The sequence below is a fragment of the Oncorhynchus gorbuscha genome, linkage group LG15, assembly GCF_021184085.1.
Source record: "Oncorhynchus gorbuscha isolate QuinsamMale2020 ecotype Even-year linkage group LG15, OgorEven_v1.0, whole genome shotgun sequence".
NCBI lineage: Eukaryota > Metazoa > Chordata > Actinopteri > Salmoniformes > Salmonidae > Oncorhynchus > Oncorhynchus gorbuscha.
The window spans coordinates 22,649,832-22,663,727 of NC_060187.1; the positions used below are offsets into that span (position 1 = coordinate 22,649,832).

The 13,896-nt window shown below is 44.1% G+C and overlaps 1 protein-coding gene across 5 annotated transcripts in view; it reads right to left on the reverse strand.

Moving 5' to 3' along the window:
• The window catches only part of LOC123996754 (pre-B-cell leukemia transcription factor 1-like), a 112,800-nt gene that overhangs the window by 12,462 nt on the left and 86,442 nt on the right, over positions 1 to 13,896 (reverse strand). For 3 of the 5 annotated variants that reach the window (XM_046300419.1, XM_046300416.1, XM_046300418.1), the window contains 3 exons: positions 6,864 to 7,111; positions 5,836 to 5,898; positions 2,181 to 2,371 (listed from right to left, as the gene is read on the reverse strand). In XM_046300419.1, coding sequence (XP_046156375.1) covers positions 2,181 to 2,371; positions 5,836 to 5,898; positions 6,864 to 7,111 — 502 coding nt within the window. The remainder of the gene's footprint in view (positions 1 to 2,180; positions 2,372 to 5,835; positions 5,899 to 6,863; positions 7,112 to 13,896) is intronic. The other 2 variants (XM_046300420.1, XM_046300417.1) reach the window with 1 other exon arrangement.

Genomic DNA, 13,896 nt, shown 5'->3' on the forward strand with positions numbered 1-13,896 from the left:
AACAAAGCATCCTTCACTCATGCTGCCAAACATACCCTCGTAAAACTGACCATCCTACCGATCCTCGACTTCGGTGATGTCATCTATAAAATAGCTTCCAACACTCTACTCAACAAACTCGATGCAGTCTATCACAGTGCCATCCGTTTTGTCACCAAAGCCCCATACACTACCCACCATAGCGACCTGTATGCTCTCGTTGATTGGCCCTCGCTTCATACTCGTCACCAAACCCACTGGCTCCAGGTCATCTACAAGTCTCTGCTAGGTAAAGCCCCGCCTTATCTCAGCTCACTGGTCACCATAGCAGCACCCACCCGTAGCACGCGCTCCAGCAGGTATATCTCACTGGTCACCCCCAAATCCAATACCTCCTTTGGTTGTCTTTGATTCCAGTTCTCTGCTGCCCATGACTGGAACGAACTGCAAAAATCTCTGAAGCTGGAGACTCTTACCTCCCTCTCTAGCTTTAAGCACCAGCTGTCAGTGCAGCTTACAGATCACTGCACCTGTACACAGCCCATCTATCTACCTACCTCATCCCCATACTGTATTTATTTATCTTGCTCTTTTGCACCCCAGTATCTCTACTTGCACATTCAATTTCTGCCGATCTACCATTCCAGTGTTTATTTGCTATATTGTAATTACTTCGCCACCATGGCCTATTTATTTCCTTAACTTACCTCATTTGCACTCACTGTATATAGACTTTTTGTTTTCTTTTGTTTTACTGTATCATTGACTGTATGTTTTGTTTATTCCATGTGTAACTCTGTGTTGTTGTATGTGTTGAATTGCTACGCTTTATCTTGGCCAGGTCGCAGTTGCAAATGAGAACTTGTTCTCAACTAGCCTACCTGGTTAAATAAAGGTGTTCTCAACTAGCCTACCTGGTTAAATAAAGGTGTTCTCAACTAGCCTACCTGGTTAAATAAAGGTGAAATAAAAAAATAAAAAAATCCTGACAAACAACACAACACTTCCTTATTTAAAGATAGACAATGTGCTGTAAACATGACCTGTTCAGCTCTCTGACTCCTCCATCTCTTTCTCCATCTCCACCCTCTATTAGGTTATGCATGTGCCACATCTCATGAGAGTTTTACATAAGCTGGGAAGGGAACCTTGTAAAATGTTTGACTCCGTGCATCGAATCAACTGACTGGTTAGAGAGATTTGTGCTGAAATCTTCACCCTGCACTCCAAAAGCCTGCATGAGAATATGTAAATGTGCACAGCATGGTGTTAGGGCAGGCTGCAGATTAATCAGTAGAGCTGAGACTGGTAGAGCAGTCCCCCCCCCCCTCTCTCTCTTGTTGACTCTCTCCCTCTGTCTCTCTCTGTCTCTCTCTCACCCTCTCACTTAAAGCCCTTCCCTTGCCTCCCTCCCTGCACCAGCACCACAGCCACAATCATTTACAAAATAATAGTTACGGATTTTTGTGAGAAGAGCAAAAGCCTAATTTAAATGTTATGCCTCTGACTCCGACTCTGAGTTAGATTTATCCTTGGAGAAATGTATGCAAATCTATAACATGCATCAAAAGAAAAAAAGGGAAACATTTAGCATTATGGAGCCTTGAGACAGAAGAGGATTGTCAGTGTCCAAGCAGCAACCTCATATGTGCTGGTCCAAATGGCTCCCAGAGATGTACTGTCGGTAGGCTCAAAGGCTTGGAAGATTTTGGAAAATCAGTTGTGATGTTGTATAGAGTGTGGTAAGCTGTAGAATAACCTGCTGTGGACATTACTTGATTTCTGTATGCTACTATAAAAGCTACGCAAGTGTCACGATCACGTGGAGAGACAGACCAAGTGAAACTTAAAACAAACCAAGAAACAAACAACGACTGTGCAGTACTGTGGTGCAACATGCACTCTCTCAAAAACAATATCCCACAAAGCAGGTGGGAACAGGGAACCCTTAAGTATGATCCCCAATTAGAGACAATGAACATCAGCTGCCTCTAATCGGGAACCATACCAAGAGTACCAACATAGAAATATATAACCTCGAACACCCCCTAGTCACACCCTGACCTACTACACCATATAGAACCAAGGGCTCTCTATGGTCAGGGCGTGACAGCAAGTCAACAAAACATTGCAGTGGTACAGTGACTTTGTATGTGGTCATTTGTACAGCTGTAAGCACACACACACACACAGACACACACCTGGCATCGAGGAAGCGTGAGCGCAGGATCATGACTGCTTCGCAGGTGCTCTGTTTGAGCTGCATCTGGATGGAGCTGAACTTGCGGTGGATGATCCCCACCATGCGCTCGATCTCCTTGGGAGAGATGGGCCGAGTGCGACTCTGCTCCCTCAGCAGGTTCATCACATGGGTTGTGAACTCGTTACAAGCCTGCAGAGGGGGGGAAAGAGACAAACCGAGAGAAAAGGTGAACAGATAAATGGTCATTTAGTCAATTAGCAGACACTGTTATCCAGCGTGACTTCAGTTTATTCTATCGAGACAGTCAAAATGAATGTTGTTGGTGAGAGTGCCCATAGCAGCCTCACCATGGTGGAGAAATACTGCATGGCTGTTAGACTAAAGCCAGTGTATGCATGCAGAGTGAAATGGTATTCTAAATGAATCAATGTCTTGCACATAGACAGAAAATAAAAATGAGACGGAAATCAAGCATTTAATGCATGCTGTTCTGAGGAAGGCTTCCACGTTGGGAATATAAGTGGTGACATTTTTCATATTAAACAGAAGTGGCGATGGCAACTGTAAGTGTAGTCTTTTTAAAAAAGGAGGCGTTGGGAACTGACAGCTGCTAGTCCCCGCTGACGAACAGCACACCTTCTCTTCTCATCGCAGCCGAGTCGCAGCCGAGAGGCTTGAGAGATGAACAGGCCATGATGTTATACTCATCCTCCTGTGTGGCACCAGGCGTGAACCTGACATGATACTACAGTATACCTCTGTCTCCCTCCCTCTTTCGGTCCCTGTGTTTTTCTCTTTCTCTCTAACTCTCTCTCCTTGTCTCTCTCATTCTCCTGCTTCTAATCGCTCTCTTTTAATCGCTCTCTTCTAATCGCTCTCTTTTAATCGCTCTCTCCTTTCTCTCTGTCCCCGTCACTGTGCAATATGTCTGTCATTTTACACAGCTCAACGGTCTTTATTGACAAGAAAGCAATAGTTATAAACACAGCAGGGATGTGAATGAAGAGAGGCAATAAACACAAAAATGACTGTACAATGAATGTAAATGACAGTGAATAGGTGGTTATGATTTGAGAGGTAAGGTGCAGAGTGGTCATGGTGTCATAAAGTGATGTATGGGGATGACAGTGAAGCCATCTGGCACAGCCCCAGATAGATTAGAGACATAAAGTGATGTATGGGGATGACAGTGAAGCCATCTGGCACAGGCCCAGATAGATTAGAGACATACAGTGATGTATGGGGATGACAGTGAAGCCATCTGGCACAGCCCCAGATAGATTAGAGACATACAGTGATGTATGGGGATGACAGTGAAGCCATCTGGCACAGCCCCAGATAGATTAGAGACATACAGTGATGTATGGGGATGACAGTGAAGCCATCTGGCACAGCCCCAGATAGATTAGAGACATACAGTGATGTATGGGGATGACAGTGAAGCCATCTGGCACAGCCCCAGATAGATTAGAGACATACAGTGATGTATGGGGATGACAGTGAAGCCATCTGGCACAGCCCCAGATAGATTAGAGACATACAGTGATGTATGGGGATGACAGTGAAGCCATCTGGCACAGCCCCAGATAGATTAGAGACATACAGTGATGTATGGGGATGACAGTGAAGCCATCTGGCACAGCCCCAGATAGATTAGAGACATACAGTTCCTTCAGAAAGTATCCACACCCCTTTTTCTCCACATTCTGTTGTGTTACAAAGTGGGATTCAATTAAATCAATTGTCATTTTTTTGTCAATGATCGACACATAATACTGTGGAAGACAAATTAGAACATTTGTCAAATAAAACAATAATATATGTTGATTAGATAAGTATTCAACCCCTGAGTCAATACATGTTAGAATCACCCTTGGCAGTGATGACAGCTGTGAGTTTTTGTCTCTAAGAGCAGACTGAACCACATTTTCTCTAGGATTTTCCCTGTGCTTAGCGCCATTCTGTTTCTTTTTTATCCTGAAAACTCCCCAATCCTCAACTATTACAAACATACCCATAACATGATGCAGCCACCACTACTGTATGCTGGTACTCAGTAATGTGTTGTATTAGATTTGCCCCAAACATAACATGTATTCTGGACAAAAAGTACATTTCTTTGAGACATTTTCTTGCAGTATTACTTTATTGCCTTGTTGCAAACAGGATGCATGTTTTGGAATATTTGTATTCTGTACAGGCTTCCGTATTTTCACTCTTTCAATTGGGTTAGTATTGTGGAGTAACTACAATTTTGTTGATCTATCCTCAGTTTTCTCCTATCACACCATTAAACTCTGTAACTGTTTGGCCTCAAGTCACCATTGGCCTCATGGTGAAATCCCTGAGCAGTTTCCTTCCTCTCCGGCAACTGAGTTAGGAAGGATGCCTGTATCCTTGTAGTGACTGGGTGTATTGATACACCATCCAGTGTAATTAATAACTTCACCATGCTCAAAGGGATATTCAATGTCTGCTTTTTTTTTACCCATCTACCAATAGGTGCACTTCTTTGAGAAGCAATGGAAAATCTCCCTGGTATTTGTAGTTGAGTCTGGGTTTGAAATTCACTGCTCGATTGAAGGACTGTACAGATAATTGTATGTGTGGAGTAGAGAGATGAGGTAGTCATTCAAAAATCACGTTAAACACTATTACTGCACACATGAGTCTATGCAACTTATTATGTGAAATTGTACTCCTTAACTTATTTAGGCTTGCCACAATAAAGGGGTTGAATACTTATTGACTCAAGACATTTCAGCTTTTTATTTTTTTGTAAAAATGTAAAAAGAAAACATAAATCCACTTTGACATTATGGGGTATTGTGTGTAGGCAAGGCTGTAGGACAGGCTGTAGGCCAGGCTGTAGGCCAGGCTGTAACACAACAAAATGTGGAAAAAGTCAAGTGGTGTGAATACTTTCACGATAACAACATTGGTTAACACACACGCAGACCTAGCACAGAAACGTATATGGTTCATGTGTACAGTATGTCGGCCTTATCTGAAACAAAACGCATGCAATCATGGTTGAGGTAGTACAAAGTTCTGCTTGGGATGCTACTGGAAGTGTTAAAAGCTTGCAGACATTTTCTGTCCCCTAACGGCCTGTCGTATTACATAAATTACAAATAAACTTATTGGGGGGAAAAATGGAAAATAAATCAATAAATAAAACCCTGGTAAAGCTGTTAGCAAAGCTAATAATAAATTGTGGTAATAAATCATGAGTGAGTTATAGTATTTTTTTCTCCCTAAGCAACACTACTGCTTTACAAGACTGGGTTGCCATCCAGTTCTAATCCTGACCCTGACAGTGGCAGTCTGTTCGCTATCGCTGAGATTGCAAGGGGAGGGAAGTGTGGTATAAAGTGCTGGTTTTGAAAGCTCTGGGTTGTAAATAAAATCACAGGAGCCAAGTTCACATTGGATTCTGAATAGATTCAGTTACTACTAATCCAGCTTTATTAAAACTAGCCAGATGTGAAAAAATGTACTTGACTCAAGACATCCTGAATAAAATTAGTCTCTTTGGTAAGCAACCTAACCAAAGTAAAGAATAATAATGTTAAATTAATGATATTATGACTATAAAATATAGTATATCTCTTTCGTGTATGGGAGGACAGTGGTCTGCAGTGGAGGAGTACCTTGTTTCCGTTGCCATGACTCCCTGTGTAACTCTCCCCCCTCCATCCGCCATGGGATACCATCTTAAATACAGTATATTACATATATATTACATATGGTATATTATTATATAGTACATTGTCAGCATGTGATGGTGGCATAGTCACAGGACTGTTTCCCACACTACTCCCGACTGCTACAGCCCTGCCTATTGTATGTGGCTCCAGGGTGAAGTTTCCCCTAGGTACAGATCTAGAATCCACTTCCCTTCCCAAATTCTAACCTTAACGAATAGTGGGGAAAATTTCAAATTGACCCAAGATCAGCATCTAGAGGGAACTTCACCCTACTCCACTGTATGTATGCTTCAGGATGGCAACCCTGTCTATAGACTAGACTGACATCACAACACTCTGGCTTTGCTTTTTTATATGAATGAAAATGTAAGCAGTGTCTAGGGCTATATGGAAAATACATCTGCATTTCATCTAACAGGGCATGCATTCATTCCAGCCAGCCTTCATGTTTGACTGTGTGCATGTTGGTTTGGAAAGTAGAAATAACACTATGCAGTAAAATCCACTCTGATTTATTGGCATGGTACATAATGACATGGAGGAGAAGAGAAGGAAACTGCACATCACATGGGGATTCAATGGGGATGAGAGAAAATCTGTCAAATATATCTTTAGATGGATGCCATAAATGTAGAAAGTCTCCTAATTTGTTATGTAAATATCAGAAATGAAGTTGCTTTTCTATTGTTTCTGACTGGTGAGGTGTCATCAACATGAATGGACACGAGTCAGTGGGTTACAACCCTGTGTTACAGTGGGGTTAGCAGGGCTTGGATGGGTTTAAATGGATCATTAGCCTGAAGTAGTAATGTGGATGGTAGGTAGTCATAGGTTAATAAATAATCACTGTGATGGGAATGATGATGGAGGAGCTGGTGTGTTCGGGTTACAGGGTTAGAGTATGTGATTATGGTAAAAGGCACCAAGGACAGTAGTTCTCTGAGGGGTGAGTGTATCCTGTCCACTCTCACCTGCTCGTATTTCTCCAGTTCTGTGTGGTAGATCTGTCTGATCTGAGAGAGCTTGGCTCTGTAGTCCGAGTGTTCCGCTGAGTTATCCGCTCCTGCCCCGCCTCCTGAGGCTGCAGCTGCAGCCGCAGCCGCTGCAGAACCACCCCCCTTCTCCGGTCCAGACACGCCCTCCGCCAGCAACATGTTGTCCAATCGCATGAGCTGGGCATCTGGAGGCTCCTCCTCCTGGGCGCCACGGATACTCAGCACTACAAACGACAGGAAGGGGTCAGAGGTTAGAGGTCAGTCATGCAGGTCACCAATCACAGCAGCGTAACACCGTAACAAGCTGTCGGCTGTAGCGCTCCATGCCCTGCCTGATTCCACACCTGTCACACACACACACCATGCCTAACACGCCTAACACACACACACCATGCCTAACACGCCTAACACACACCACGCCTAACAGATCCTCCTCTGGCCTGAAGAGCAATAGTGCAGCAGAATTGTTTTCTTTTCACCACAGTAACACCTGGTGGTGCATCCATGTGGACTGTAAAAGCCAGCAGTAATGTGTGGCAACGAGTAAAGAGCAGGCTCAGACTGAGACTACTGAAGTACAGTGTGTAGTGTAGCTTGCAGTAGAGGTACGTAGTGTAGCTGAAGTGTAGCTGGCAGTAGGACCTCGCTGTCTGGATGCTGTTCATCCAGTTGATAAATCACCTGCCTCTTTATGGCTCATCTCTCTGCCAGAACAAAGGCTACATAGCTAAAGACTCTGGCAAGACTGCAAATAATAAAACTCAATTTATATCATTTCATTAACTTAAAATGCAACTTCAATAATAAATACCAGAGCAGAGGCCAACACTGTTTGATATTCAATAAAGTATGTAATAAAACTATTTGTAAAATTGGAGGAATAAATAAACCAATACTATAATTGGGGGTTATCCTCTGAGAATGAATGAGGCATCTTCTCTGAGGACTCAGATAGCATCCCAAATGGCACCCCATTCATTTTATAGTGCACTACTTTTGGTTAGGACCCATAAGGTTCTAGGGCACCGGTGGCTGCTGAGGGGAAGTCAGCTCATACTAATGGTGAATGGAATGGTATCAAACAAATGGAAACCACATGATTGATGTGTTTGATAACATTTAATGTATTCTGTTCCACCCATCACTACGAGACCGTCCCTCCCATTAAGGTACCACCAGCCGCCTGTGGAATAGGGTGCCATGTGGGACACACACTCTGTGTCGGTGACATCATTGGTATTGTAGACACCATGTGTCAGTATTGGGACACAATGAACTGTGGGTAATGGTGGTTTTGTACTTGATTTCAAGTTCAGTCTGTAAATGTAACGTTGCAAACACACACTAATTGATGATCTTACAGTGGTGGTAGGTTACTATTCTTACAATACCGTACCAGTGATGTTGTGTAAGGATCTGGGCAACAGCTGAAGCCTGTCATTGAGGGGTAGTGGACAGTGTGAGGTCAGAAACAGAGCGCTGGACTTGGCAGTGTGTGTGAAGTAGCAGAGCCAAGGTATATTCATGCTGTTCCCTTTCCTTCCTCTAGAGGTCTCCCTTGCTGTTCTTTAGGTTATTCATGACCAACCTTCCATGTTCACAAATGACACAGATGCTACGTCCTCCTACTATTCAAGAGCCATGAGGTCTATCCATTCCAATTACAAACACCTACTCTCACTGTCCATGAATTCAAATGGTTAACAGGGAAGACAAGTGCATCAAAAGCAGCAAACACAATGTCATTACTTCCAAGGCTACAGCCACTTATGCAGTGTGTGTATATGACTTACTGACTTTAAGGCCAATGTGTGTCGATTGCCCTTTAAAATGTAACACTCCTTACATGTCTCATTGTCTCTGAATGAAAGGGGACAGGCAGGGAACACTTCATTAATCCAGAGACAATGGGAGTAGCCTGGTGCATTAACTCCAGACTAGACCGCTGCCCAGCCCTGGGATGGGCTGGCTAGCTGACTGGCCGGCTGGGCTGTGTGGGGTGTCAGCGGGATGAGAAAGAGGCCGGCTGTACAGCCAGAGGGAGGGTACCCCCACCGCTGTCCCATACACCCCCCCCCCTCCACCCACTCCCTTTAACTAGACTGGAAATGCAAATGCTGTGATAGTTGATGAGTGGGAGAGAGAAGAAGAGGTCATGGGTTCAGGCCGTGGGCCCAGCGGGAGGTAGATTGAGTCGCGTTGCCTAGTAGATTAAGTATATGGGGGGAGCATTGGGAAGCGTTGGTCTAGGGACTGGGGGAGGGGAATCTGGAATGGGAAACCCCTGGTTGTTTGAATCTGGAATGGGAAACCCCTGGTTGTGTGCATCTGGAATGGGAAACCCCTAGTTGTGTGCATCTACATTTACATTACATTTAAGTCATTTAGCAGACGCTCTTATCCAGAGCGACTTACAAATTGGTGCATTCACCTTATGACATCCAGTGGAACAGCCACTTTACAATAGTGCATCTAAATATTTTAGGGGGGAGGGGGTGAGAAGGATTACTTTATCCTATCCTAAGTATTCCTTAAAGAGGTGGGGTTTCAGGTGTCTCCGGAAGGTGGTGATTGACTCCGCTGTCCTGGCGTCGTGAGGGAGTTTGTTCCACCATTGGGGAGCCAGAGCAGCGAACAGTTTTGACTGGGCTGAGCGGGAACTGTACTTCCTCAGTGGTAGGGAGGCGAGCAGGCCAGAGGTGGATGAACGCAGTGCCCTTATTTGGGTGTAGGGCCTGATCAGAGCCTGGAGGTACTGAGGTGCCGTTCCCCTCACAGCTCCGTAGGCAAGCACCATGGTCTTGTAGCGGATGCGAGCTTCAACTGGAAGCCAGTGGAGAGAGCGGAGGAGCGGGGTGACGTGAGAGAACTTGGGAAGGTTGAACACTAGACGGGCTGCGGCGTTCTGGATGAGTTGTAGGGTTTTAATGGCACAGGCAGGGAGCCCAGCCAACAGCGAGTTGCAGTAATCCAGACGGGAGATGACAAGTGCCTGGATTAGACCTGCGCCGCTTCCTGTGTGAGGCAGGGTCGTACTCTGCGGATGTTGTAGAGCATGAACCTACAGGAACGGGCCACCGCCTTGATGTTAGTTGAATCTGGAATGAGAAACCCCTGGTTGTGTGCATCTGGAATGGGAAACCCCTGGTTGTGTGAATCTGGAATGGGAAACCCCTGGTTGTGTGCATCTGGAATGAGAAACCCCTGGTTGTGTGCATCTGGAATGGGAAACCCCTGGTTGTGTGCATCTGGAATGGGAAACCTCTGGTTGTGTGCATCTGGAATGCCACCATATTGCCCTGGTCAAAAGGAGTGCACTATACAGGGAATAGCGTACCATTTCAGACCCTGTCTGGTGCATTTCTAAACCCAAATGATGTGATCCAGAACTTTAGTAGGCATGTCCATACTAGTTCATATATACAGTGAGGGAAAAAAGTATTGAATCAACTGCTGATTTTGTACGTTTGCCCACTGACAAAGAAATGATCAGTCTATAATTGTAATGGTAGGTTTGACAGCATGACAATGACCCAAAACACACGGACAAGGCAACAAAGGAGTGGCTCAAGAAGAAACACATTAAGGTCCTGGAGTGGCCTAGCCAGTCTTAAAACCTTAATCCCATAGACAATCTGTGGAGGGAGCTGAAGGTTTGACTTGCCAAACGTCAGCCTCGAAACCTTAATGACTTGGAGAAGATCTGCAAAGAGGAGTGGGACAAAATCCCTCCTAAGATGTATGCAAACCTGGTAGCCAACTACAAGAAACATTTGACCTCTGTGATTGCCATTAAGGGTTTTGCCACCAAGTTGTAAATCATGTTTTGCAGAGGGGTCAAATACTTATTTCCCTCATTAAAATGCAAATCAAGTTGTAACATTTTTGACATGTGTTTTTCTGGATTTTGTTGTAGTTATTCTGTCTCTCACTGTTCAAATAAACCTAGCATTAAAATTCTAAATGGATCATTTCTTTGTCATTGTGCAAACGTACAAAATCAGCCGCGGATCAAATACTTTTTGCCCTCACTGTATGTAGAAGCCCTGTTCCCCTACCACAAGACCTGCTCCCCTACCACAGTACCTGCTCCCCTACCACAGTACCTTCTCCCCTACCACAAGACATGCTCCCCTACCACAGTACCTGCTCCCCTACCACAGTACCTTATCCCCTACCACAAGACATGCTCCCCTACCACAGTACCTGCTCCCCTACCACAGTACCTGCTCCCCTACCACAGTACCTTCTCCCCTACCACAAGACATGCTCCCCTACCACAGTACCTGCTCCCCTACCACAGTACCTGCTCCCCTACCACAAGACATGCTCCCCTACCACAGTACCTGCTCCCCTACCACAGTACCTGCTCCCCTACCACAGTACCTGCTCCCCTACCACAGTATCTGCTCCCCTACCACAAGACATGCTCCCCTACCACAGGTCCTACTCCCCGACAACTAGACCTGCTCCCCTACCACCCGGTCTAAAAATGTGTAGTACCATATCGTCACCTATACTGTAATTGTTCATAGGATCATACCACAGGAATACATTTGTGGAATAGTGGGAAGGATTTAGAGAACAGATAGATACGTTACTACTTACTATGTGCAAGGTAAAGTACATTTTGGAATATGAGTAAACCCGGATGACTAAACCAAGTATTTTGTTTACTGCAAGTTCACATGATCTTTCCTGTCCCTTGGTTAAAGGACAGGGATAAAGAGTTCACACTAAATCACACATTTAACAGCATTTTGGGACTCAAAGAGCACACAAAAGCTAGGGAGGATCCTCTTTTCCTTGCCACTTCTCAGATGTTTGCAGCTGAAAACTAAGGCTCACGGATTTCTTCCCAAAGTCATAAAATGTCTAGACTGTCAACTGAAAATGGAACATAAAGACTGTGTCCCAAATGGAACCCTATTCACTTTATACTTCACTACTTTTGACCAGAACAAATAGTGTACTATATAGGGAATAGGGGGCCATTTGGGACATACAGAAAGAATTTCCTCCTACGTTCACGCAATGTTTCGATTCTCATCTGCCAAGTCTCGAGCTTAACATTCACCGTGTTTATTTTACTTGGCCTGAAGTACCTCCCCCATCAGTCTTGTAAGATAGCAACAATTTCACTGCAGGTCAGAGCTTCTAAGATCTTGCTTGTAGAAAAAAGAGAGGGAAATACTTGATTCACATTTATATAGTGAACTAAGAAAAACGGCCAGCAACAAAACGCACCAGAAAAATGTAAGATGCAGTTGATACTGTAGTAGAAAGTATTTATTTGTGGAAGGTTATAAGCTAGGGAGACATGAATAATAATATTTTTGTATGAATAAATACAAAATGTGAAATTTAGTTAGCATAATCTGAACATTCCTTTAGCTACAAAGACATAATTGTTTTTTGAGCGATACAATAGCTACAAGAAACTGTCACTGTTCCACCCCTTAATTCCCCCTTAATATCTGTCTCCTGGCTTCACCTTAGAGTTATTTTGCCATTTGGTTAACACAGCCAGGATCCCCAGAGGAGCATTATCAGGCAGTATGATAGACAGAACCAAAGGACCTGCTGCAGTGTGTGTCTGCCTCAAAGGATATTGGAATATATTTAGGTATGTGTAATATAATTTACAATATTGGAGTTATTTGGGTATTTGGTTTCCATAGACAGGAAGCCCATAGGAGCAGCAGGCAGAACCAGGGAGCTGGGACCTGCCTTGTGTCTGTCTGCATCTGTCTGGTCTGAAGAGGATGCTGCCCTGATGGAGGCAAACTGTGATTTATTTATTCCGCCCTGAACCTAAAGCACTTAATTAAAACCAGGGAATGGATTCTCTTAAACAAATAAAATGAATAAAGAAAAGAAAGAAGGGAGGGGGAACAACATGCTTCTGTAAAACCGTCTTTGCTGTGGGTTATAATTACACGAGTCAATGAGAGCCACGTTATTGGCTAATGGCAGGCTAATTGATTCACCCTAATGTTTCCCAGCCATGGGTCTGTTCTGCTCTGCTTCAGACCTGCTCTGCTTCTGTCTGTCTGTCTGTCTGTCTGTCTGTCTGTCTGTCTGTCTGTCTGTCTGTCTGTCTGTCTGTCTGTCTGTCTGTCTGTCTGTCTGTCTGTCTGTCTGTCTGTCTGTCTGTCTGTCTGTCTGTCTGTCTGTCTGTCTGTCTGTCTGTCTGTCTGTCTGTCTGTCTGTCTGTCTGTCTATCTATCGCACTCTTTCTCAATGTCCATTCAATTCAATTCAAGGGGCTTTATTGGCATGGGAAACATATGTTAACATTGCCACAGCAAGTGAGGTAGACAATATACAAAAGTGAAATAAAGACATTACAAATGTCACATTATGTATATATACAGTGTTGCAACGATGTACAAATGGTTAAGGGTACACAAGGGAAAATAAATAAGCATAAATATGGGTTGTATTTACAATGGTGTTTGTTCTTCTCTGGTTGCCCTTTTCTTGTGGCAACAGGTCACAAATCTTGCTGCTGTGATGGCACACTGTGGTATTTCACCCAGTAGATATGGGAGTTTATCAAAATTGGGTTTGTTTTCAAATTCTTTGTGGATCTGTGTAATCTGAGGGAAATATGTGTCTCTAATATGGTCATACATTGGACAGGAGGTTAGGAAGTGCAGCTCAGTTTCCACCTCATTTTGTGGGCAGTGTGCACATAGCCTGTATTCTCTTGAGAGCCATGTTTGCCTACGGCGGCCTTTCTCAATAGCAAGGCTATGCTCACTGAGTCTGTACATAGTCAAAGCTTTCCTTAAGTTTGGGTCAGTCTATCTATCTCTCTATCTATTTTTGGAGAGATAGAGGAAAAGGAAAAGTGTCAGTGAAAACAGTCAGAGAGCAGTGTTCAGGTCTACAGTGTTCAGGTCTACAGTGTTCAGGTCTACAGTGTTCAGGTCTATAGTGTTCAGGTCTACAGTGTTAAGGTCTACAGTGTTTAGGTATACAGTGTTAGGTCTACAATGTTCAG